General features: G+C 41.3%; 2 protein-coding genes across 3 annotated transcripts in view; one reads left to right on the forward strand and one right to left on the reverse strand.

Moving 5' to 3' along the window:
- Ptpru (protein tyrosine phosphatase receptor type U) overlaps window positions 1-1,414 on the reverse strand; it is a 117,555-nt gene extending 116,141 nt beyond the window's left edge. Inside the window, exon 1 of the mRNA XM_074080760.1 lies at window positions 1,011-1,414. The gene's annotated coding sequence lies outside the window, so the exon portion shown is untranslated. The remainder of the gene's footprint in view (window positions 1-1,010) is intronic.
- Srsf4 (serine and arginine rich splicing factor 4) lies at window positions 424-24,392 on the forward strand. 2 transcript variants are annotated; one of them, XM_074080761.1, is made up of 8 exons: window positions 576-728; window positions 10,197-11,472; window positions 12,129-12,303; window positions 17,394-17,536; window positions 18,414-18,526; window positions 21,272-21,486; window positions 23,040-23,129; window positions 23,344-24,392. In XM_074080761.1, the coding sequence occupies exons 6-8, from the start codon at window positions 21,278-21,280 to the stop codon at window positions 24,146-24,148; spliced, it is 1,104 nt and encodes a 367-aa protein (XP_073936862.1). In that variant the 5' UTR covers window positions 576-728; window positions 10,197-11,472; window positions 12,129-12,303; window positions 17,394-17,536; window positions 18,414-18,526; window positions 21,272-21,277; the 3' UTR covers window positions 24,149-24,392. The 2 variants fall into 2 exon arrangements, with proteins under 2 accessions (XP_020014088.1, XP_073936862.1); XM_020158499.2 differs by lacking the exons at window positions 10,197-11,472; window positions 12,129-12,303 and having other exon boundaries at window positions 424-728.
- Window positions 24,393-24,782: the final 390 nt, after the last annotated feature.

Genomic DNA, 24,782 nt, shown 5'->3' on the forward strand with positions numbered 1-24,782 from the left:
AAGCACTTAGGATGTGGCTGGCACACTAAGTGCTTTACATACCTAGTCTCATGAAATTGTCAACACCCACTTTAACAGAGAAGATAAAAGACGCTCAAGAACATCGCGAGACCCGAGCCCAAGGTCACGGATACACACGAACGTTTGGAAGACAGGTTTAATTCCACGCTGCTCTGAAGCGGAAACAACTCTGGGATCAAGGGACAAAAGCAGGAACGCTCGCTCCGCGCGCAGACGCGCGAACACTTCCGGGGGGCGTGGCTAAACCGCGGAAGGCGGTGCCGACGCCACGCCGAGCTCGCGAGAAGACGTGTCGGGGACAGCCGGCTAGCACCGCCCGTCGATTGCCTGGCCCCGCCCCGCGCCGGCGCGCCCCCGGGAAAAACCCGCCCCCAATCCTGGTCGGGCGGGAAGCTAACGCGCGCTCCCTCCCGTTACCCTCCGCCTGGGGGGAGGGTGGGGGAAGCGGAGACGCGCGCTCTCGAGCTGCGTGCTCGCGTACGTCGCCGGGGTTCGGCTGCGTCGGTCCCGCCGCCCGCCCGTTGCCGCCGCCGCCGCGTTCTCGTTTCGCCGGCCGCCGCCTAAGGGGGGCTGGGGCCAGCCGCCACTGCCGTTGCCGGGATGCCGCGGGTGTACATCGGCCGCCTGAGCTACCAGGCCCGGGAGCGCGACGTGGAGCGCTTCTTTAAGGGCTACGGGAAGATCCTGGAGGTGGATCTGAAGAACGGGTGAGGAGGGCAGAAGAGGGGTCTGCCGAGGGGACAGGGCCCGGCGGTGGCGGGAGACGGGAGAGGGGCGCCCACGCCGCGCGGAGCGGCTGTAGGCCTGCTCCGTTCCGCCATGGTCGCGGCGCCTCGGGGGCGCGGGTAGGCCCGGCTCCCACTGCGCCTGCGCGGGCGGGGGTGGTGAAGGGATAATGGAAACGGTGGCGAGGACCGAGTGGGACCGGGAGAAGGAAGCCCCGCTGGGGCTGGGGCCCCGGGCGCCCGGGAGGCCTGGGCTTTCCTTACCGGACTCTGGAACCGAGGCCTGGCTCGTCTCCGTGTAGAGACCGACCTTTCCCGCTTTGAGGGCTGCTGGAAATAAACAGGATTTCCTGCTGCCTATTAACCTCTTCCTCAGCCTGGTAGATCAAACGGTCCCAACGCGTCTTTCCCAGGGACAGGAGCTCTGGAGAGAGGCCCCTTTTGGACTTGCCATGTGCCACACTTTTTTGGGCGGGAGACTTGAGTTTGAGTAGTGTAGCGACAGTTTCGAAAGTATCGTCTTGCCGCGCTGAAAGTCTTCACCGTCCCCTCTGCGAGAGTAAATTAAAGTCTTAGCTCGTTATCTTGAAGAGCTCGTGCAGAGTTTCCATGCTGTGGTTTCCGTTCTCCAACTTGCCAAAAATTTACTTTCCTGGTGTAGAATTTGTTGATAGTGGCTACCCTGGCTATTATCTGCATCGACTGGTTAATGCAGGTGGAGACTCCCTCGAAACGGCCAACTTACTGCCTCCCCAGTACGGTCTGTACTTGTGTTACTAAGCTGCTTTGGCAACACAGGGCCAGCAGGGACTACAGGTTTCAGGGAAAAAGATGAGTCGTCGTCAAGATAGTCCGCCTGGAACTAGGAACTGTTAGTTAGGGCTTGGATGTAAAAATTTAAAGAACTGGGAAGACATTTGGGGGCACTAAACCTTGAGTGTTAGAGGAACCCTTGGCTTTGGGGGGGAACAAAAAAACCTACCACAAGTCTGATATGACTAGGGTTTACTCCCCAGTAATAGTTGTCATTTGAGAAGTTAAAGATACCTTAGTGTAACGTTGACATGTGAGAACCTTCTCAAATTGTTGTCTGGGTTGAAAAAGCCATTTCAAGTTGATTGTTAGGAAGAATCTGAGGACAATAACTTCAATAAAGTGTTTATTATGAACACTGATTTAGCATAAAAGACTTAGAAACATACACATTTAGTGCAATAGAATTGTCAGTTCTTGAGGAATGTTTTAGATAAAGTGGAAGAATTGTTGTGATATATGTACGTGACAGTTGAAACTTCCAGTTTTCTTCAGAGCCCAAGAAGGTTGGCATAATAATTTGTGGGGGAAACAATGGATTTTGAAGTCAGGTAACTAGGCCTGAGTCATGTCCTGACTACACCACTTAAGTATCTTTGAGTAAGTTAGTTAATTTCTCTAGCTCAATAATTTTCTCATTCACATGGAAAAGGAAGATCAGCTATAATCAGCGTAAAGCATTTGCCTTCCAGCAGTAAGTGGTAGCCATAGTGAAAGGGATTTGGCCATAACATTAGGGAGCATCTTGGCCTGTTAGTGTTTGATAACAAGATGTATTTGGTGAGATCTCTACTAAGGACTAGAGTGATAGTGAGCTGAAAATAACGTTCATGGGAGGCCTGTTAATCAACCACATGTATTGATAACCCACCAATAAGGTGCCTACTGCTGTGCTAAATGAATTGAAGAAGGACAGGACAGTTCTGCTCTTCTATGACATGTGCATTTTGAATTAAGAAGTGATTGCTCTCAGTTTAAACTCAAACAAGTAACACTTGAAATAGTTTGCTTGAAAAGGTTTGTTTGAGATGGGCTTTGAAAAAGGATTGACTAGGACTTAGAATGAAAGATAAATGTTGGGAAATACTTTTGCTGTAATTGGTGATGAGGTGGCTCAATAAGGAGCAATTGTGAGAAATAATCTGCCTTGGATTTAGCCTCATGAAGGATCTAAAAATTTAACAGTAAACTAGAAACAACTCCTAAGATTTTACACCAGTAATTCAAAATCATTAATAAGGAATTCAAAGACTCTTGAGGGAAGGAAACGGTGAGGTAAGAGAAGGAGAGATGTTTTCAGGAACTAAATACCCAAGGTTTGTTTTTTGGCTTTTGTTGGGTTTTTTTGAAGAAATTTTTCATGAAACCCATCATTGTAAATCAAGGATAAAGTCATTGCAGAGATTCAAAGACAGGTATGATAGTCCCAACAAGTGGAACACACTGTGACCACCTAGGACCATTGAGGAAATCATTATGGAGGAAAATGACTTCTGGGCAGAGTATCAATGGTGAAGATGTATTTCAATCAGGAACTGCCTAAACTAGGATGGCAAAAATGCAGGGGTGTCTGAAAGGAACTAGAGGTGCAAATGAAAAGATAACACAATTTAGCTATATGTACAAGCTTTATTGTCCCAACAGAGAAGGATAGTAGGTCTCCTCACAGAGAAGCTCCTTTAAATATGTCTGGATTATGAGATGAATGGGGCTTTGAAGAGTTCAGATTTATAAAAGTAAGATATATCAGTAGGTGTTAGAACAGTTGTGGCTAAAGTTGCAAATTAATTAGATAAGGTATAAGGTGCTTGTATAGTGGTGAGCTGACCAAATGGGGAAACAGAGGAGCCCTCCAAAGGAGATTTGGTGTCCAGGAAAGGATTCTGTGGTCTCTCTTGGGATTTGGAGAAGAGGTATGCATGCCTGGGTACATTTTATTGTACAAGGCAACCCTAATCTAGACCATTCCAGAAGCCTCTAGGGTCTCCTATATTCCTTCCTGCTGCACTTAGACTTTAAACTCCTATGAGTATGTCAAGGAAACAACACTTGGCACCTGTTTATAGCTTTTCAGTTTTATTGTAGCTTTTGCTGACTTTAATATATGTGGATTCTGGATTTTCTTTTTTTATAAATAAAATCACATAAAATCTGGAAGGCTTTTTAGTATCTCTTTTGCCACAAAATCTTGTGGTTTCAGTCATAGTTTTAAGTTGTATCTTAATTTTGCCGTATTTTAATGGATAAAACTTTACTACATCCTGAGATGATTTTATGCTTCGTAGCTAGAGAAGTAAAACCCCAAAATTGTTAAGGTTTTCTTTTTTTAGTTGATTAAAGTCATGAATTAAGACTCTAGGGAAACTGGGTTATAAATTTCAGAGCCTGTGTTTCATATTACAGTGAAATCGTGGATGGCTAGATTTTCATTTGATGTTCTGGTCTGTTTAGTTGAATATTTCATATCTAAGTATTAACAGGAAATTTCTGTTTTCACCTTTATTTAAAATTCTTTCGAGTAGTGTGTACCTTGATTTTTTAAAAATATGTAACTTAACGCTCTTTCAGTGAATCAGGTCATTGTTTAGTGTGTCCCTGATCACTGTTGGGCCTTATATGCTGAAAGGAATCCCTGCCAATCGCAGAACCTACACTGGGATTTTCTGTTGACTGAATCCTTGACAGGAGCTTGTTCTTCATCTTTCCTGTAAAGGGGGAGTAAACGAAATACAGTTAATTTAATGTTCCAGATAATGGGTTTCTGATTATGAGCCACTAACAAGTAGCAGATAAATGCTTTATCATTTTATGATACTACTATACAGGAAGCACTTTTCCCTTTAGGAAGCCCACCACCTTTTGTTCATAGACCATTCTACCAGCCTCAGAAATAATGTCCCATTTGAACCTGAACATACCATGCACTTGAGTCTGTTAAGAAAAGTAAAGCTTTCTGTGTTACTTTTATGAATATCTAGAAAGAGATTCAAATTCAAATATAGTTTGTTCAAAGAAATATTTGAACAAATGTTTCTACATAATTAAAATTAACCCGTTTTTAATTTGTATTTTAACTTTTCAAAATAGCACATTAATTTCTGATAAGAATTTTACACTTGTAACATTTTAGAAAAAGTCATCCAAAGGTGACACTGTCTCCATTTTGTTTTGACCTTTACACATACACCTTGCACACGTGTACACCCACACACCCACTTCCTCTGCACCCCCCCACCTTTTTTTTTTTTTAATAAACTTGGGATCCTGTTGTGCATTATTTTTTAACCTGCCTGTTTTGCCTAACAGTCTGATATCTTTTTTCTTTGTCAGTAAGTATTCTCCAACTCCAACATCCTGTTCCCACACACCCTCACCTCCACCCTGGTGCTGGAGATTCAACCCAAGACTTTGTGCATGCTAGGCAAGCACCCTTTTACTGAGCCCCACTCCAGCCCAACAATCTGCTGCTTAATGGCTACATACAATTCCCACATGTCACTGATGTTTAATGTGTATAACTGAAACCATGTTGGGAGACATTGAAATTATCTTTGATTTTTTTTTCTATTTTATGCATCAATAACGTGGTTATTCTTTATGTAAATTTTGTTTTTTCTTTCATGTAAGCCTTTGTGTACATTTTTTGTTATTATCTTAGAGCAGATTCCTAAGCCTTTGTGTACATTTTTTGTTATTATCTTACAGCAGATTCCTAAAACTGGACTTTGGGAGTAAAATATATATATATATATATATATATATGTGTGTGTATGTATGTATGTATATACTTACGTGTTTTGCTAGTCATTGGTTTCCATTACCCTCCAAACAGTATTTTTTTTATATTTTCACCTGCCATATTTAAGACATCCGTTTTTCTGAATTCTCAACTAGCCTTCATTATAATTTTTAAATACTTTTTTTTTTAATTTAAAACTATGGATGAGGAATCATTTTGCAGTCTTTAAAACTTACCCGTTTAGGGCTGGTAGAGTGGCTCAAGTGATAAAACACCTGCCTAGTAAGCATAAGGCTCCAAGTTCAAATCCCAGTACCACCAAAAAAAAAAAAAATCCATTTAACCTACCAAACTTAACAGATTCAAGAGCTTTTTTAAAAAAAAAAAAAAGCTTTTTAACTGATTAGATAATAAATGTAGGTTCATTCTAGGTAATTTTGACAATGCAAAAAGCATTCAAGGCTGAGCATGGTGGTACACAGATGTAATCCCAACACTCAGGAGGCTAAGCAGGAGGAGGATCACATGGATTACATAGTAAGACCCCGATTCAAAAAAAAAGAAAAAAGAAATAGAACCCTGGATTAAGTAGCATTCTAATATCATTTTATTATAGTATAACTACTTGCAAAATGTGATTGTTTATTATGTATATTACTTTTTCTCCTAAGACATGAGAAATTAAAATTTTTTTGTCTTTTTAAAAACTCAATACCAAGAGACAAGACTATATTGAAACTATGACTGAATATTCCCAACCTAAATTACCCTGGCTAAAGACCCCTCCCGCTGGGTCAGATTGTGATATAAATAAACATCACTTTTAATTATTTGGCAAAGACATTTTAAACTGCATTTCCTCAGTTTAATATCTTGTCCTCCCTTCCTCATTGAGATGCTATATGAATAAAGGGGCACATAAGGTGTCTGTCCCTTTTTAAAAGAAGGCTCAGAATGTAGACTGAATAACTAAATGTGGTTTGGGCTCTCAATATTTTGGATGCTTCCAGGTGACCTGAACAGAAAATTGTACTTTAGGCTTCTTGGAAGAAAGGTGCTCCTTGCATCCGGGAGAATACCATTGGTGGCAGTATTTACAAATCTGTAAGCTACCACTGAAGTCTTTTAAGATGGTAGAAAATACTGACAGCATGCATTTGTGTGCTTTATGTTTCAACTATCAAAGTACTTTACAAGCAAGTGTAAATGGGGAAAGTGAAATGAACTGAGGCTTAGGTAATTAAGTGATGGGCCCAAGGTCACAGTGTGAATTATTGACAGCTATGGGAACCAAAGATCATTTTTATTCACATCCTAGCAATAGCACTGGCAGTGGCAGGCAGAGATTGTCTCAAGCTGTCTATGATTATGATAGTTTGAGTCCTGTCCTTTCAGGACTTGCCTCCAAGGGTGAGAGGATAATTCAGGTTCCCCAGCCTGGAGTCCCTGCAGAGGCTTCCATCAAGCTGACAAGTTACTGCCAAAAGCAAGTCCTTGAGGTGTTGTCCTTGGATGGAAAACACATGGAGACTACAGGAGTGACCACTTCCTCAGACTTCTTTGAAGAGCTGTCAGGTGCCATCAACTTTGTCATGGCTGACGGGTAGGACGTGTGCCAGTACATGTTCTCAGAATTTTGTCATTTCTAGGGCCTCTGGTCTTAAAGCATCCTGAAGGTGAGGGATCAGACTGTATTCTGAGTTTGCATGCCCCTATTTTGAGGAAACGCCCTGCATGACTTTCCTGTGTGCCGAGGTGAAAGTCTCCCGGGTTAGTCTGTGAACTGCAGGTGATACCTGAGGAAGCACTTCAGACACTTCGCCCTCTGCCAATGCCCAACCATGTCTTTAGGCCTGTATGTCAGAAAGGGGCCTTCATGAACAGAGGCCTGCCTCCGAGACCTAGACAGGAGGAAGACAGAAGGAGGGAGCTTTGAAGTCAGCCTACAAGAAGGGACCAGCAGGAGACCCAAACTAGGGAGTCAACTTGAGAACATATTTCACGTGGGTAAAATTTGAGGGATAGGGGAGTGTGAATGAAGGAGATTACAGTGAGGGTTTTTGGTTGATGGACTTCATATATGAAATAGAACAAAAAAACTTTGCAGTTGCTTTAAGTAGGGCAGGGAAGGGAGTGAAGGGGAGAGTCATGGGGGTGATCTAACCAATGTACAATATAAGCATAATCGAAATTGTCACTATGAATCCTCCCCTGTATAACGAATCTATCCTAATTTCAAAAAAAAAAAAGGAAGCTGTTGATCCATTAATTTCAAAAAGAATTTGGAAAATTTGTTAAGATAGTGAAATGGCCAATTTCAGGGAAAATGTGTCCCCAAGAAATAGCATGGGGAATGGTGTCTTTAATCAAAACTAAAATGAAAAAGAAGAAACAGAGTGCCACTCAGGGCAGTTAAGAGGGACCAGAATAGTCCCAGAGGCATAACCTTTATGAGGCTTTCACACCTAGCAACCTGCTCAGTGTGTTGTTTTAGAAGTGAATGAACCAGCCTTATTGGTAGCTTTGGTATGGAGTTGGGTGGTGCTATCTGCTATCAGAATAGCATATAGTGTAGTTCTGTTTTATATCCCAGAAGTTGTATTCTAAATTAGTAATAGGACTTTAATCTCTTACGTGCTTTAAATTTGTTCTTGGTTTGTCATTGAGTCTTCATGAACTTTAGTGTGCTACCAGGGAATAGTTAATTCCTTTTTTGGTGAGGCTTTTTAAGTTTAAGTTGATAAGTATCAGAAAATTGAAATGGACACAGGTGTGATTATTATCAGACTAGGGCTAGAGACTTGGTGCAAGTGGTAGAATGCCTACCTAGCAAGTGTGTAAGGCCCTGAATTCATACCCCAGTACCACGCACACACATCAAAATAATACATTAGTTGTAACATGGATTGTGATTATGGAAGTTTGATCCACTACCTATTTGCAAGTATTTTGCTTCTGGACGATCTAGTTTTATGGAATAGGAATATGGTGACAAACTAGAAAAAGTGAAAGAGCTTAGCAGACTTAGTCTTTTTTTGGTTGGTGTAGGGATCAAACCCAGGGCCTTATACCACTGAGCCAAACACCCTTCCATTTAGCTTATTTCTGAAAAGTTTTGGAAGGTTGAGACAAATTAACAGAAAGGCTCTTCAAACAGTTTCAAAGTTGTACTAAATTCAGATCCCTAGAGATCCTCCTGCCTTCTATTCTGGATGAATTTTTATTGTTTCCTTTTTTAGAATAGTGATTATTTCTGTTTTTCTCCATTGATGCTTCTCTAAAGATGAGCTAGCATCTACAATGGACTCAACACTATGGCTTGCGTTTGGTTATTTCTTCATCATTAGGGTTTTTTTCAACAAATGACTGACTTCTTGATTGGTCACTTTTCATTGCAATGACTAAATACCTGAACAAATCAAGTTAAAGGAGGAAAGATTTAATTTGGCTCATGGTTTTAGGGGTTTCAGTCCATGGTTGAACGACTCCACTGCTGTGGGCCTGTGGTAAGGCAGAACATCATGGCAAAAAGAAGGTAGTGTATAGGAGGCTACTCACAGCATGATGGCCTGGAAGCAGATATAGAGGAAAGAGCTGGGGACAAGATACATGCCCCCAGTGACCTATTTCCTTCAACTAGGCTGCACCTCTGAAAATTTTCCCTCACCTCCCAATAATGCCATCAGATTTCGCATCCTAATCATAGATTAGGTCAGACTCTCATCCAATCACCTCTCAATGATTGGATCCACTAACTGGGAACCAAGTCTTTAACACATGGGCCTTTTGAGAGATAGGTCATATCCAAACCATAACACTTTGTGAGAAAGGAGGACTGTTAGTTTAAGTTTTCAGCTTATATGTTTGTGTTTTATTGCTGGAATACAGGTTTCTTACCTTTCTCTATTTCTCTGGATTACAGTTAAAACTTTGTTAGCTAGTTTTTAGGTTTGGTTCCACTAATAGCTTAGGAGAGAATAAATGTTCACAGTTTAGTAGTGTTCATAAACTATTAGATATGCTCACATACATACAGAAATGGTATTTTCTTGCCATTTAATATTTCTCATAAACTCCAGTTAGGCATGTGAGCATTTATTCATCTTCCACAGTACATCTTACAATTTGGTGAAACTGGTCTTCTGCTCTTAGAGCTCGGGTTTCTCAAACTATGATGTTATGGCAACTTCCTTTCATTAGTGTATAGGAGGTGGCAGAACTCGATGGTGGAATGTAGGGTTTAGGATTTCCGTTTGAAAAGTCCCAGGTGTCTGAATAGCCTTGGCAAGTAATCCAGCTGTTTCAGTTCTTAGATTCTTATCTATGAGAAAATAGTAAACCTCAGAGTTATGAAAATAAATGATATAATGTGTGTAAGCTGTTAGCATGCTAGCATGCTTTATATATTTATATATGTGTGTATATATATATACACACACACATATAGTAAGACATTCAAAAAATAGTAGTTATTATTACAAAGGAATTTAAAGAATGAAGGAGGCCTAGTGGCATGGAGTAATCATGTTAATAGTAGTTTGGAATTATTCAAAGTTAAATCAGATCTGAGATGTGTTTATTATTTGGTTTCTATAATTCATAGTTTTAAGTCTATAAACTCTCCAGTATTTGACTTCTGGTACATTTTTTTTTCCCACCATTCATGCTTGCATTTAAACATTTTGGTCCCAGTCACCATTCCTTGCAAAGGTAATTAAATTCATCCTTAAATACATAATATTATCAGTATCCATTCGCATCCACCACAGCTAGATCTTTCCCATGCTGGTCTAATTTTTTTCCAAGACTTAGAACCAAAGACGGACACCAGGGGTTGATATGGGACCTCCAGAGTAGGGATTGCACAGAATAATCTTATTTTTCCTCTGTTCCTCTAGTCTGTTATGTTCTGAACCCACACATGTTTTCGGAAGGACCAGATGGCTGACACTGGCTAATGGGAACCAAAAGACAAGAGTGAAAGTAACCTGGTTGTCACATACCCCCAGCTTAGAGGTAGAAGTGCTTCACCCTGCCCCAAGATCAATTTCTTCTCCCTCCCTACCACCCCACTCTGGAGACTTCACCCTGCTGTGTGTGTATATATATATATATTTTTTTTTTTAATGTAGTACACCCTGGCTTATCTGAGATTAGATTACCATTAAGTCAATCAGCAGTGTTTATTAAATGAAAAAGACTATACTCAGGACTATGGGAGAGAAGGAGAAGCCATCTGCCTTCAGATGCTGGGGTTTTAGTCACGGGTCTGGTTCAAATCTACCTCCACTACTTGTGAGCTCCTTGACAGTGAGCAAGTTGTTTAGCCTCTCCAAGCCTCAGTTTACTCCTTGTGAATGGAAATAATGATAATATTAATACCTTCACATGTTTTGGAGAATGAGTGACATACTATGGATAAATTACTTCTATGTGCCAGACACTGTGCTAAATGACAGACACTAGCCTTTGTTATTAAAGACTTCATAATCAAATGAGAAGGTAAGAATAAAGAAAAAGGCTTGAAAAGCCACAAAAACACTGCCTGTAAAACATAAATTGAATAGAAGTGCTAAATCAGTAAGGGTCAGGCAAGTTTCTGAGACTTCATGAAGAAGTAATTCTCAAGCAAAAGGAAGAAGGTTGAAATAATTCAACTTGTATAGTCAAGGCTTTCCATGCTGAGAGAATGACATGCACAGAGATGTTTAGGAGTCATAGACCTCTAAGCAAAAAGATGTAGCAGCTGGTTTTTCCTGCTACAATGTAGAGACAAGTTGATTAAACATAGCTGTAGCCTAGAATGATTTAAATTGATCAACAGGTAGAGTCCTGAGGACCCAACAAAATGAGAAAGCTGTAGAACTTGCTGAAAGACCCCATGGGTAACCAGAGAGGAGTAGTTAAACGTGATTTCAAGGTTGTTGGGAATGAATTAGGTGATGGGGATCTAAAAGAGAAATCATGAGGTAGGTTTTCTTCTTTGAAGGTGGGGAAAGATCAAGTGCAGACTGAGCTGTGGCCAACCGTTTGCAGACCAGGAATCCACACTAGCTCTAATCAGAGAGCCCTTGGTGTGCGGGAACTGCCAGTTTGCCGACGTGAAAAGAGCCCCAGGCTGGGTAATGGTGAGCCCTGAAGTCGCACCCCAGCTCTGCCACTCAGTGAGCACGGGTAAGTCATCCACCTTCTCCGGGTGGCCTTGATGGCCCTCCCTCCTCTGAGACTATAGGAAGGGAGGCCAGAAAGCCCAGAGCAGCCTCCTTCCTGTCTCAGGATAGGAATGGATCTGAGGAACCTACTCACGTGGTAGCAGCTTCCAGCTCTGGGTTGTAAATACCCTTCCTTACCCAGCAAGTCAGACTGCAACCATATCACTGATTCCAAGCAGTAACTGACACCGGTTAATTGTACTGGTAGGGCCTGACCGCTGTGCCCCAGAATGTTGCAGACCTGTGGAATCAGGGCATTTACACTGTTCTCATTCACAAGCTTTTCTCTGTTGGCCTCACCTGAGTACTAGAGTTGAGTGCAGAACTGTCTGTTGTACAGGAGTCCAAGCACTTTATGCACACAGCAAGACTTGCTGTTTTTATTACTCTCCTGTCACTGTGTCCTTTTTCACTTCGTAAAACCAAGATGGCTGAAGTATAGGACCAACACTGAGTGCTTTGAAAGAAAGCTGTTTGATTCCTGTTCACTGAATGCCATTTCTTTCAGGGCAGATTTAAGGGCCCTGCCCTTAAAATACAGTGCTTCTGGCTCTAGATTGAGGGTTCAAGCCACCCATGGGTTAACTTCAACAGATGAAAATTTTTCCTTGGCTACAGCAACATCCCTAATCCTGACCAGCCATGGAGAGGTTCGGTTCTTACAAGGAAAATGAGTGAATGTGGGAATGGCTCACCACATTGGGAAAACAAAAATCACATCCTGCTGATGGTTGGCTGAGGACTGTCATGTCCACATACAAAGAAAAGCATGTGGCACAGTTTTAGGACAAAGGTGAGCGGAGATCCACCGTGGAAAGGGGCACATTTTTCTTTTAGAGAGAGCATCCAAGGCATGCCCCTCGGTAAGCAGTGTTGGTGGGTGACCGCAGTCACGCGCATGGAGGTTTGCTTTCCCTGCTCCTCACATCACTCCCTGGCAGGTTCAGGTACTGTGCACCCCCTTAGTCATACTCTGCCAAGTGGCCAGGCTCAGTATTTGTCAAATGAGCCTGTCCTCTAGTCTCCCTGCATAATGAGGATGCTTGAAAACAGAGATGACCCGAAGCCATTCTGGAGAGGGTGGGATAAGCTCTGCATACTCTTCAGTAGGACAGAAAGAGAAGGGAAAGGGGCAGGCCTAGTGGTTGGGGCCATTGATATTGGGTATTAGAATCAGAGAAAGCCTGTTTGGCAATAATACAGGCTTGGATGATAATTCTGAAATGAAGAAATGCGATTAAACATTTCTAAAATTGAAGTCTTGGAGGACCTTAGTTTGAAAATATGTCACTCCAGTTGTACCTTTTCAGAGTTCTGAAAAGGATGGCCTGAGCAGTATATGAGCTGTAGCAAATTAGGAAGACTAGAGCATTGCATGGGGATAAGAATGGACTGAAAGTGGACATGGTGGTACATAACTGTAATCCTAGCACTCAAGAGGCAGAAGTGGGAGGATCAAGAGTATGGGGCCAGCCAGGAATACACAGATAGTTCAAGGCCAGCTTGAGCTACATTGACCCTGTCTCAAAAATATAGTCATCAAAAAAAAAAAAAGAGAAAGTGTACTGAAGTTAGAACAATCCAGGGAATTCAGCAGGTGTCCAGGTACCTGTCTTCACTTGGTGTGAATCATGATACTGGGTTGTGTTGTTTTGTTTTTTAGGGGAAAAGTGACAGCTTACTCTCCTTCCCCTCATTGTTTTGACTAAATTTCCCAGGATAGAACAGGACCAGAGGAAAACACTTTGGGAAAAGGCAATAGCAGAAAAACATTGACGAAAGGAGTTTTTGATACTGTGCATGTGAATAGTAGGACCTCACTTTCTATCCTTCCTCATAAGCTAGGGAGAACGCTGATGAGGCTGGCATCTTGAGAGTAAGCTGAGTTTGTGTTTTTTAATCCTTCATTCTCATACTAGAATTATTAAAAGATGTTCTTCATTTTTAATAGAGCAGAAAAGGAAGGTGTCTGCAGTTAGAAGTTTATCTGTTAGATTGTGCTTTGTGAGGCTTAGTTACAGGTCCCACCAGAGATGTGTACACATGTGACATAGACATGCATACACATGTGACATAGACATGCATACATACATAAAATGGCATATGTACATCCAGGTATGCATTTTGTATCCCTCCCTGCTTTGACAAAAGATTCGAAAAGAGAGTCATTTGAGAGAAAAGATTAGTTTGTGGTGCTTGCTGCAAAGCATAAAAGGGATGTTTGGGTTGATTTTTAAATGACTCTCTAATGTTAGTTACCAGGAAGAGCTTTGCCTTTTGAAGGAACTAAAGTTTAACTAAAAGACTCTTTGAATGTTTAAATAAAACTAATATTGAGGGCTGGTGGAGTGGCTCAAGTGGTAGAGCACCTGCCTAGCAAGAGTGAGGCCCTAAGTTCAAACCCCAGTACTGCCAAAAAATAAAAATAAAATAATATTGAGAGCCATAGTTTTAAAAGGCATTTTACATGATAGAAACTAAATTTATCCCTGTCCCGTTATTGTTTACCACTGGTGACACCTTCTTGATTGAGTTTAAACTGTCCTTGAGTCAAAGGAGTACAGATTTATCATACTTTTGGTCTTAGAAGAAACCTTAGAAATACATAGTATAACTGCCATTTTACTAGTAAATCAAGACCCAAAGAAGTAAAATGATTTAAATACACTGTTGAGAGTTACTTTCTAATGAAACCATGCTAGTGCTCAGGCCAGTGCTTTTTGCTCGGTGTGATAGTTAGAAGTATGAGCCCTGGTGTCAGATCACAGACTTTGAATGCTAGGCTCTGCTGAGTTTTTATACGAGTTCTTTATTATTTTATGCCTCAGTTTCTCATCTTTGAATTAGGTATGATAGTACCTGGCTCTTCAGTGCTACTATGTAAACAAAGTAACATCACCTAGAGTAAGAGAGTGCTTAGTAAATGTTAGGTAGCATTTTACTGTTACCTGTCTGGTCTTCCTGTTTTATCTGGGAGACCTGCTCACTGGATTTACTCAAAGAAAGCAGACCTAAGTAGTAATTTGGTAGAAGCAACAACACACTGACCCAGTGTTGACTTCACTCTCAGAATGAGAGTGCCTATCAGGTGTTGTTTCTTCTGTGGGGCTTTTTTGTTTTAATCTTCCAAACCCACCCAGCATGCCAGTGGCAGAAAAAGTGACAGTCAAGTGCTAATTTGACCCTTAGAATGGACTTTGACAAAAATGCTCCAAATAGATTTTGCAGCTTTTCACAGAAGAGCTTTTCACACAATTTTTCTATGAAATAAATTGGACCTTAAGTCAGCTGTTTTAATTAGGTGACTTGAATAGCCCCAAAATATAGCTACGAAGTGACCCACATTTCTTTGAATGCTTTAGAAATAAATGTTAGAGATTTTTCTCTAACATAACAAATTGTCCCTATATCTCAGGAGAGAGTTTTATTGGTAAGATATACCTTGCTTGAGCCTCAGCTTGTAAAGAGATTGGTCTGTCTGAGCATTAATTTTTATTTTAAAATAATTGTACCTCCACTAAATGGATTATCATTGCTTTCCCCAAAGGGCCAGAGTGAGTTCTGCATGTAAGCCTTGTATCTAAGTCTGGGAGGATGCCTTCCACATGGGTCTAACAGAAACATCACGTGGCATCTGCAATGCTTTGGGTCTTGCATCCTGTGATGCCTGGGTAGTGTCAGCCTTCACGGTTTGGAAGAAACCAGTTTATCTAATCCTCAGGAGTCAGGGGTATTCTGACCTCAGACTAGATCAGTCTGGTTACTGAAGGAACCAAGTTTGGGTACCCTTTAGGGAGAGAAGGCCGTTTCACCGTGCCCATGTCGCATGTTTTCACTCATCCCTCCACTTGGCATCAGGCTCTCAACACAGTGCTATGGGCAGAGCCACCCAAAACTGGTCTTGATAACTACATTAAGAATGGCACTTTTTTCTTTTTCTTTTTGAAATTTTTTCTATCAAAAAAAAAAAATAAACCAAACTGAAGATAAGTCAAAGTAAAGTAGTTAGATTTGGGTTTTTATTTGCTTTTTTTTTTTTTTCTTTTTTTTTTTTTTTAACTTTGGAAATAATAGTATAGCTTTCCTGATGACCCTTTCTATCTGGGAAAGGGAAAAGCATCTCCAGTGCATTACCTATTATAAATCTTAAGTGACCATAAAGTGATTTGGAGAGGCTTTACTTGTCAAATACAACGTCATGTTCAAAATCATTCTTAAGCTACTCCAGTTCCAGCCTACAGAAGCATGAAACCATGTTTTAAAGACTTTCCAGCTCATGAATTGGGCAATGATTTCTGCATTGTTTCTGCAAAGCACTTCCTATTAGATAACTGGGTGCGTCTGTTTCATTTTTTAATGGAGCTGAGATTCAGTGATTCAAAGTTTGAACGCCACTCTGGCATTTCAGCATAAAGAACTTCCCGAGTTGTGACCTACATCTTGTAACTTGCACCTTATTACCTAGAGCATTGTCACCTTGAGACACTCTTGTATGGAAAGAACTCTCTTTAGTAAAAGAGAATTTGAGTAATTCGGAGTTCTCTCACTTTTTATAAACATGTTACTGAATACAACACTACATACTCGAGAAACTGTGATAGTTGGGCATCGTGATGCACATCTGTAATCCCAGCATTTATGAGACAGAGGCAGAGGGTTGCAAGTTCAGGATGAGCCCAAAAAGAGACTTGTCTCAGAAAAATATACACGGGCACGCTGTAGTCATTTTTGTTTTGTTTTGTTCTGTTCTGTTCTGTTCTGTTTGAGTCAGTAGCAGGCCGGATGAGCCCTGGCAAGCATTGTAGCCTGTTTTTAGTGTCAGTGTGTTTACATAGGAACACTGTTGACCTCTGTACACAGACTTGTTACAAGGCTAAAGAAATTGCTTGTAATTTTCCTATGTAGGATCAGTAAGGTAATTTTAAATACAGGCAGTGGTCACAGAGCTAGGCTTTTCTCACACCTGTGTTAGACCAAACTAAAGGTTTATTGATAACAGTTTACAGGGTGCTTGTTTAACCTTGCTTATAAGTATCTTGCAAGATGTATGTTTTTACAAATTATACTCTTTAGTAGTAGACATTAATAGAATTTGGGGGATTTGGGGTTTTTTTCCCCATGTGTTAAGCCACCATATGTCTTTGCTGGGCAATTCCTAGTAATACACTGTAAAGAAGTTTACCTAGCTGTATATAAATTTTGGAGAATTCCAGCCTATCCAGAAGTTCATGGAAATGAGTGTGGAATTTCACAGGGATTTAAATAGCTCCAGGTTTTTTTTTATTAACTGATAATTTTTAGAACAGTTAATTCACTTGTGATTAATTTTTTTTTTTTTTTAGGTAGAGGAACAGGAACTTTTTTTTTTTCTTTCACAGAGGAGATCTAAGATAATACGATTTTTTACCTACTATGTTACTCCAAATAAGACATAACAATTAATACAACAGTGCCTGGATGTAGTCTGATTATTCTCTAATATATCATTTTTAAAGCTAAAAATGATGAGTTTTTAATGTGATATTTTGAAAGAGCAGATATTCCTTCTTAAGGAGTTGCAATAATTTGATACCTTAAACCAAGCATCTCTTGGAGCTGTTTGCTGCTGCCTCCAGCTACTTGAGGAACAAAAGAAGTGTTTTCCATATATCTAGCCAGCCTCCTGCTAGAAAGATAGGTAAACTTTAAGAGGTCTCCCTACCTCTTTCAGTGCCTGTAGGCATAAAGCAGAGTGGTTTCAGGTAAATTGAAGAGAAAGCTAGCCCTTAGTTTGCAAAATCCACTTAACCTATGCTAAGCATGACCCTCATTGATTTCTCTTACATGGTAGTGAGCTTGGGTGTCAAAAGGGTGCCAACGGGAATTTTGTTTGCTCTCTTGTAGGTATGGTTTTGTGGAGTTTGATGATCTGCGTGATGCAGATGATGCTGTGTATGAACTGAATGGCAAAGACCTTTGTGGGGAGAGAGTGATTGTTGAGCACGCCCGCGGCCCGCGTCGAGATGGCAGCTACGGTTCTGGACGCAGTAAGCATTTGAAGGGAGCATTTGTATCAATGACAAGCCTTTCTTATTAAATGCCAATTTTTACATTAATATTATATATAAATGTACTGATGTTTAAACCATTTGTCTTATGAATTTTGTATCTTTTTAAATATAGAATTGCAAATAGACATCTTTAATAATGCTTAATTTTAATTAAATTAATGACAAATTACTTGTTTTAATACTTTATAAACATGTGTAATGATATGTGTTTGTGTTTTTTTTTTTTTCTTTGTAATGCAATTGTTTAACATAGATTTAACAAAGACCTCAATGTTTTAATTAAAAGAATCCTTTGAGGCTAAGATGACTGCCTGTTCCATTTGCTGACCTTGGGTTACCTTTCCATGCGTGGCTCTTTGAACCTTTGTGGCCCTTGGCTGACCAAAAACAGGAAGCCATGTGACGACCGCAACCTTTCCCCATTAGACCTGGGTGGTGAGGATCCCAAGGGTTAGACACAGATGAGATTAAACTGAAATAGGTGCCTGACAATCTTTTTTTTTTCCATGTAAAATATTCACAAAAACTTTAATCACTGTGAGTAACAACAGTAACTGACATAGTCGTTTGCTTACTTATTTCTAAATTTTTTAATTACTGATAGTTTTTAATTTCTGCATGTTCATTTCAATTGTAAATATTAATAACATATATACTTACAACTTAAATTATATTTCATGTTTAACTGATAGGTTTTTAAGAAATCTACTTTAGACTTAAGGGTGGGACTAGCAAGTATATGTGTTAGTGTTAGGGGTGGGGGGGGGTGGATGATAGATTCTAAGGGTTTGTGCTGTGTCATCTTTTCCTTTTCCCCCACTAAAACCATCTTGTCTATTTGAACCTTCCAAAGGTGGATATGGTTATAGAAGAAGTGGCCGAGATAAATACGGTCCTCCTACCCGCACAGAGTACAGACTTATTGTGGAGAATTTGTCAAGTCGGTGCAGCTGGCAAGACCTAAAGGTTTGGGCCTCATTAATTTTCTGGGGTAAGATTGGGCAAGAGTAAGATTAGGAAACAGGTATGTTGTGGGCCCAGGAATTCACCAAATATGATGGTATTACCTGTTTCAAAACCACTCCAGAGGATTGAAAAATTCTCCATTTAAAAGTTCTACAGGAGGAGAAAAGACAACAGAATTTCACTCATACTGTTTGTGTGGGACCATCACTCTGAGGACAAATCAATGTTAATATAATTTCCTTTGTAGGCAGCATCAAGGGAGATGCCAGTATAGATTCTTACCAATAAAAGAAAAGGTTGGAACCACCATTGTTACTGGAAACACTAGTTATAACCTAGAAATTTACATCACCTTCTAATGTGAATCCTCATAGCTGAAATTGACCAACCCATATTATTTCATAAGATTTGTTTTTCAGGGAATATTCTGAAATAATTTTGGTGTCAAAAATGAAGGTCTGGGGCTGAGGGTGTAGCTCAGTGGTAGAATACTTACCTAGCATGCATGCAGCCCTGGATTCAATCCCCAGCACTGCAAAAGATAAGATCCAGTCTACATTAGCCATGCAGTTATACCCCAGCTCATTTCTTGAGAACAGTGTTGGTTTTCAATCTCAATAGGGAAAAAAAAAACTTACTAAGAGTGTAGAAATGTGGGTGGTCTTAATAAGGATGTTCAGTTTCCTGTCTCATGTCTCTCTCTTTTTTTTTTTTTTTTTTTTTTCTTTTTTTAAACAATACTGGGGTAGGCGGGTGCTCTACCACTTGAATCACTCCACCTGGCCTTTTTTCGCATGTAACTAGGGTCTCACTTTTTGCCCACGCTGGCCTCAAATGCAATCCTTCCGATCTCTGCCTCCTGAGTAGCTAGGAATACAGGTGTGAGCCACCAGTGTCTGGCACGTCTCACTTTTTCAATCCACCAAAAAATAAGTCATCCTTAGCAAAACGAGTGAGTATATTTAGGTTCCAGAAAGAGTAGTCATATCATCTTAATGTAAGTTATTTTTGTTGTTTTTTTTTTTTCTTTGCAAAATTTACTCCCAAGAACCTTCAAATAACAAGGATGAGTTCCAGTAAAGGTTAAGTTATAGCAGAAGAGCTGGGCCCAGGTTTTAGTAGTCTGTTTGGTTGGCTGCCAGCATTACAGCAGTCCTTTATGGGATGTTTCCTGGTGAGGCTGTGCATGCTAAAAGGAATAAATGCATCATATACTCTTAAGTGCGGGGCTTTGGCATTGTGGGCAGAAACTGGAAAGCCACTTACTCTTTAAGAGCAGAAAATGCCAGCCTTAGCCAGGTGTGGTGGCTGTAATCCCAGCTACTCAGAAGGTGGAAGCAGGAAGATGGAGAGTTTGAGGCCAGCATGGGCAAAGTTAGTGAGACCCTATCTCAATCACAAAATACAAACACAAGGGCTGGGGATGAGGCTCAGGTGGTAGAACAAGGCCCTGAATTCAATCACAAGTACTGCCCAGAACAAGAAAGAAAATGCCACCCTTCCTGGGGTGTTAGTAAATATAGTATTAAATTCTTACAAATTCTTACAAAAACATTCAATTCTTTGGTTAATTAGATAGAGCCTAGTCAACATCCTTAGTTGACTTTGTACTTCTGGACCTTTTTACTCTCAGGCAAACAGGAGCAATAGATAACAAAACAAATTGCCTAGTGAGTCAAGGGTCCATAAATCCCTTGCCGCTTGCCAATTGTGTTCCTTTTTTTTTTTTTTTTTTTTTTTTTTTTTTCATTTTTCTTTTATTATTCATATGTGCATACAAGGCTTGGTTCATTTCTCCCCCCTGCCCCCACCCCCTCCCTTACCACCCACTCCGCCCCCTCCCGCTCCCCCCCTCAATACCCAGCAGAAACTATTTTGCCCTTATCTCTAATTTTGTTGTAGAGAGAGTATAAGCAATAATAGGAAGGAACAAGGGGTTTTGTTGGTTGAGATAAGGATATAGCAAGTTCCTTACCTTCCTGCCTCTATTCCTCAACTATGAAATGAGGGTAATAATATTAATTTCTTCTCAAGGTTATAAGAATCGAGTAAATACTTACTAAAACTCCAGAATGGTTCCTGGCACAATAAATGCTAGCTATTAATATGGAAAAATCCAAAAATAAAATCAGATTAAGGAATCTTGTTTAAAAAAATCTATAAAATTGGTGGTGATCTAACCAATGTATAATGTGAGCATATTCAGAATTGTACAATGGATCTCTATGTACCATATATTCTAGAATCTTTTTTCTTTTTTTTTTGGCAGCACTGGAGTTTGAACTCATCCTCATGCAGGCGCTCTGACCACTTGAGCCACTCTGCCAGCCCTGCAATGAATATAGTCTAATAAAAATTTAAAACAAATCTATGAAGTTTGTAACACTCAATGATGATGGCTTGAAGGTGAAAATTGTGTAGGAAAGTGTGCTGTTGGTGGTATTGAGAATTGGTAGTTTCACCCATAGTGTAGGGTAGGGTTAAGAATTCAGGGGCTGAAGGTGTGGCTCAAGCACTAAGGCACCTGCTTTGCAAGGGCAAAGCTCTGAGTTCAAACCCCAACCAAAACAAAAAAAAGAACTTCAATAAGTGGTTGGTGGGTAGGTGGGAATATTTAAGCATAAACTTCATTCTGAGAAAGCTGACATTTCTTAAAGGAAGAGAAAACCTTTCACTATGATGATTATGTCAGATATTTTAACAAAATGTGTCCTGATGTATTCAAGAATTTTTTTTTTCCTTTAGGATTATATGCGTCAGGCAGGAGAAGTAACCTATGCAGATGCTCACAAGGGGCGTAAAAATGAAGGTGTGATTGAATTTGTATCTTATTCTGATATGAAAAGAGCTTTAGAAAAGTTGGATGGAACTGAAGTTAATGGCAGAAAAATCAGATTAGTTGAAGACAAGCCAGGTTCTAGAAGACGCCGGTCCTACTCCAGAAGCCGGAGCCATTCAAGGTACTGTTGACGTCTTGGTGTATGGGCACTCAAAACAATTTATTAACAAACAGATAGTTTGCTGATGTGCCTCTGGTGGGTTCTCAGTAGCATGATCCCATCTGGTTCAGTAACTCAGAACTTTGAGTATTTGTTTATAAAACTCTTGAACTCCTATGTCATGAGTATAAATAGAAGTAGTTCTTTATCTGAGACCATAATCAGTGGCCTTTCACATTTAACAGTATTTGTTTTCTTTCCCTCCCCCCATGTTTACGTGTGCGCAAATATATACAACATACATTTATTTTGCTTTGATAGAGTTGTAAAAATTGTGACACTTTACCCCTAAATGTGTCTCCAAAAATGATGGTTATCAGTTCTAGATTCTCACTTAAGAACATTAACAGTACATATTTCTATCATCACCTAATATTCAAGCTGAATTTGTATTTCCCTAATTACTCTATGGATGTCTTTATAGCTGGATTTTTTTCCTGAACAGGGTCAAATCCTGTTATGCATTGCAAAGAATTAATAAGTCTCTGTAGCCTTTCTCCATCTTTCTCCCTCATAGCATTTATTTTTCTTGACTTTTTAAATAACTACCCCGCATTCTGGATTTATCTGTCTCTTCTTGGTATCACTGAACTGAGATCCCCTGGATTTTCTGTAATCTGGAAGGGAGCTCTGGCGAGGTCCAATTGAGATGTAAGTTAGACATTTTTGACAAAAGTCCTTCATAGGTGGCAGTGCCCAAGAGGCTCTGAACACTTCTGTCTCTGTCACAGTGAGATGTCCTAAGCATAGTCTTGTGCATTTACTGCCCTATACTTGGGATCAGTCATTTCCTAAGTAGGCAGTGGCCAAAGAGTCCAGGTTTAGTAAGGTTTTCTAACGCTTGATGAATCGGTCTTTGTTTGGCAGCCCTGGGGTTTGAGGGCTGCCGAACAAACAGGGCCTCATGCTTGCTAGGCAGGGCTGTTAACTGTTTGAGCCACTCCATCAGCCCTTTTTTATGATGGGTATTTTTCAAGATAAGGTCTTGAGAATTGTTTGCAGAGGCTGGCTTCAGACTGCTATCCTCCTGATCTCTTGTCTCCTCAGTAGCTAGGATTATAGGCATGAGCCACCTGAGGGAATCTGTCTTCTTAAGACAGTGAGGGGAAGAAACAAGTAAAGGTCAGAAGCATTTGCAACAGAAAAGTGAGTTGTGTGGTTGATGTTTGGGTTGGGGGAGGGGAGGCAGCACAGACAAGATAAGAAGCGGTCATCAGTAGAGGAAGGGACAGTCAAGGGTGAGGATCTGGAGAAATCACAGTGTCCAATGAAAATGAGGAAGCCAGCAAAAAGGAGCCAGGTCAGGAAAGTAGGGATTCAGGTTGGAGGTGGCAAGAGTTTCACGGCAGCCATCCACATGGGATGTATGCAGCAGACTGGCTCTGTGGGCCTAGACCACAGGAGAATGTGTGCCCGGACACAGCAGTGGTGAACCTAATTTTTGATTGAAAGATGGTTGATTCTAGTCAGTTGGCCCTTTGTACACAAGTTTAATTTTTTCTTTCTCCCCACAGGTCTCGCTCTCGAAGCAGACATTCCCGGAAGAGCAGAAGCCGAAGTGGCAGCAGCAAAAGCAGTCATTCTAAGAGCCGTTCCCGATCCAGGTGAGTCTGCGTTGGGACACAGGGAGGACAGCAAGAGCACCTGCGCACCTGCATCATGTCTCTCTTGGGTTTTAACCCAGTGATCTCCCCTTGGCCAGTGTAGCCATCATCCAGTTTGGGGGTGTAGCTCCACACATTCCCCGGTGGTCTTTTCATTTGATTGGTATGAAGTGTCAAGTCCCCTGTGTCTAACACAGTACCTGTGTCCCCTCAGGTCTGGCTCCCACTCCCGGAGCAAGAGCCGCAGCCGTAGCCCAAGCCGCAGCCGCAGCAAAAAGGAGAAAAGCAGGAGCCCTAGCAAAGACAAGAGCCGCAGCCGGAGCCACAGCAAAGGCAAGAGCCGCAGCAAGAGCAAAGACCACGCCGAAGACAAGGTCCAGAACAACACTGGCAAACCCAAGAGCCGGAGCCCCAGCCGGCATAAAAGTAAGAGTAAAAGTAGGAGCAGGAGCCAGGAGAGGAGAGTGGAGGAGGAGAAGCGAGGGAGCGTGAGCAGGAGCCGGAGCCAGGAGAAGAGCCTCCTCAAGAGCCGGAGCCGAAGCCGGAGCAAAGGCGGCAGTCGCAGCCGCAGTCGCAGCAAAAGCAAAGACAAGAGGAAGGGCAGAAAGAGGAGCAGGGAGGAGAGCCGCTCCCGCAGCCGCTCCCGCAGCAAGAGTGAGCGGAGCAGAAGGCGCAGCAGCAAGCAAGACAGCAAGGTGGGCAGCAGCAAGAGGAAGAAGAAGGAAGACACTGAGCACTCACAGTCCAGGTCTCCGTCCCGCTCAGTGTCAAAGGAGCGAGAACACGCCAAGGCTGAGTCTGGTCAGAGGGAAGGCCGAGGAGAGAGTGAGGAGGCTGGCCCTAATCCGGAGACTCGGTCCCGGTCAAGATCCAATTCCAAATCGAAACCAAACCTCCCGTCAGAATCACGATCCAGATCAAAGTCAGCTTCAAAAACCCGGTCTCGGTCCAAGTCTCGATCCAGGTCTGCTTCTAGATCTCCTTCCCGGTCTAGATCTAGGTCCCACTCAAGGTCCTAACTGGCTACAACCACAGCTGGAACTACCCGAGAAGTCTTTTGTACATGTTTGGTAGCCGTAGCACAAGTGATTGAAGTAGAACAAATGTCACTGCTGTACATTTTTAACTCCCTTAATGGTGTGTCTACAATTGTTAAATCTAAGTGCTTCCTCTCAGTAAAGCCTCCTGGCGCCAGGCCTTCCTGCTCGACTGAAGAAAAAAAAAAAAAAAGTCTTCGAAACCCCCCTTTACTCACGGCCCACAGTAGACTATCCACAATGCCTCGGCTTTCAGGCCTGACCTTTCCTACAGGGAGCTCGGTACCTGGACGGCTTTAAGGCTGGAATGATGGCGTAGGTAGGTATGGTGAGTTCAACCATTTTTGCCCTTGAATTGACGCCCTTTGATGTATGCCATTTAGTGAAAGTGCTAAGTCTTCAGTTTCCGACCACTTTGGTTTCATATTTTTGGACTTAACACAGTTGTGAATAGCACAGTCAAGGAGAATTGATACCTGCAGTAACCCATAGGAGATAAACTGTAGAGTTCCATATTCTGGTATTGTGATTATATTGTTTTATATTAAAAAAAGAAAAGAAAAGAATTTTTTTTAATTTTATTTTCCCTGTCTTGCAAAGTATAGTGACCCCTGTT

Source organism: Castor canadensis, chromosome 7 (assembly GCF_047511655.1).
Source record: "Castor canadensis chromosome 7, mCasCan1.hap1v2, whole genome shotgun sequence".
Lineage (NCBI taxonomy): Eukaryota > Metazoa > Chordata > Mammalia > Rodentia > Castoridae > Castor > Castor canadensis.